This window comes from Aplysia californica, unplaced genomic scaffold (genome assembly GCF_000002075.1).
Source record: "Aplysia californica isolate F4 #8 unplaced genomic scaffold, AplCal3.0 scaffold00776, whole genome shotgun sequence".
NCBI classification, from domain to species: Eukaryota; Metazoa; Mollusca; class Gastropoda; order Aplysiida; family Aplysiidae; genus Aplysia; species Aplysia californica.
Window position 1 is genome coordinate 50,574 of NW_004798046.1, and position 1,961 is coordinate 52,534.

Here is a 1,961-nt window from a genome sequence, read left to right on the forward strand (position 1 = left end):
GAGACGAAAGCAGACGACAGAACATTGCTAGAGAGCAGGAAATGAGGTGAAGGGAGACAAATTTAGAGAAGAAAATTTTTCGGTCGCTACCCGGATTCGAACCCGGGACCTTTTGAGTGAGAGGCCAACACCTTAACCTCTAGGCCACGAGAGCCCTGCATAATAGATGTGTCACAAGAGAGTAACAAACACAAAGAAGGAGGAGAGATCAGGACGATAGACGTTTGATAGGACACAAGGAGCAAACCACACCAGAGCACCCGCCAACCACCCATCCAGTTTGTGGGTCAGTGTATGTGACGCCCAACAACACAAGAGGAAACACCACAGAGTAGATACGTCGCCTGCACGGCAACAAATAGTTACCCGTGTGTCCGGCCAGTTTCTGCACCACGTCTTTGGTCTGCAGGTTCCAGATGTAGACCATGTTGTCCTCCGAGCCCGAGACGATCCACTGAAACAGCACACAGTGAGGGTCACTTTGTCTTAGTAAGGGTTGTTTTTTTTTAAAGTTTTAGTAAGAGTTTTACAGCACTTGCAACACAAGGTCATATAAGGGCCAAAGATTAGAGGTGTTACAAACAAGAGAGTAGCATACACAAAAAAGGAGGAGGAGAGATAAGAATATTTGATAAAAAAGAAGGAGCAAACCACACCAGAGCCCCCGCCAACCACCCATAAAACGGCAAAGAGACAGGGTCAGTGAGTGCAAACAATCTGAGTCAAGGAGTGCAACTAAACTACCATACACCAAACGAAATTGCTATTTTTGGAACTACAAATCAGTTTTAGTTTTACTAAGAGTTTTAGGGGTTTTTTTAGTAAGAGTTTTACGGCACTTGCAACACAATAAGGTCATATAAGAGACAAAGATAAGAGGTGTTACAAGAGAGTAACAAGTACAAAAAAGAAGGAGAGATAAAGACGATAGACGTTTGATAGGAAAGAAGGAGCAAACCACACCAAAGCACCCGCCAACCACCCGCACTAAGAGTTTTACGGTACTTGCAATCACAAACAGGTCACATAAGAGCTGAAGATCAGGAGTCTGGCAAGAGAGTGACATGCAGAGAAAACAAGAAAGAGAAAAAAAGAATGATAAGTCAATAGATGTTTGGTGAAGGTGATGATGGTGGTGGAGATGATGATGGTGATGACAATGATGATGATGGTGATGATAATGACGATGATGATGGTGCTGGTGATAATAATGATGAGGAAGACAGACGGTGTCTTGAGACATGAGAGCTGCGATCTAGCAGAGCCTTACCTTTCCCCCGGTGACAGAGAAGTTGGCAAACACACAATATTTCTCATTCTTGTGGCCCAGGTACGTCTTCAGACACTGGGGGAAAAAAAAAAGAGGAAAAAGAACGTTCATCACCTAACCCTTCGGTGTATTCTTACAAAAACCTAAGTTATGTGTTAGTAAGAGTTTTACGGCACTTGCAACACATTACGGTCATATGAGCGCCGAAGATTAGAGGTGTGACAAGAGAGTAACAAACAAAATAGAAGGAGGAGAGATAAAGACGATAGATGTTTGGTAGGAAAGAAGGAGTACACCACACCAGAGCACCCGCCAACCACCCATCAATTGGGCCACTAGAGAGTAACACACAAATAAAAGGAGAGATAAGGAGGAGAGACAAGGAGGAGAGACAAGGAGGAGAGACAAGGAGGAGAGACAAGGAGGAGAGACAAGGAGGAGAGATAAGGAGGAGAGATAAGGAGGAGAGAGACAAGGAGGAGAGACAAAGAGGAGAGATAAGGAGGAGAGATAAGGAGGAGAGATAAGGAGGAGAGACAAGGAGGAGAGACAAGGAGGAGAGACAAGGAGGAGAGACAAGGAGGAGAGATAAGGAGGAGAGATAAGGAGGAGAGAGACAAGGAGGAGAGATAAGGAGGAGAGATAAGGAGGAGAGACAAGGAGGAGAGACAAGGAGGAGAGACAAGGAGGA

General features: G+C 44.9%; 1 protein-coding gene across 1 annotated transcript in view; it reads right to left on the reverse strand.

Annotated features, from left to right (window-relative positions):
- The window catches only part of LOC101846840 (WD repeat-containing protein 5), a gene marked incomplete in the record, with an annotated part of 22,243 nt that overhangs the window by 2,874 nt on the left and 17,408 nt on the right, over positions 1-1,961 (reverse strand). Inside the window, 2 exon segments of the mRNA XM_013088621.2 lie at positions 367-454; positions 1,271-1,345. Coding sequence (XP_012944075.1) covers positions 367-454; positions 1,271-1,345 — 163 coding nt within the window.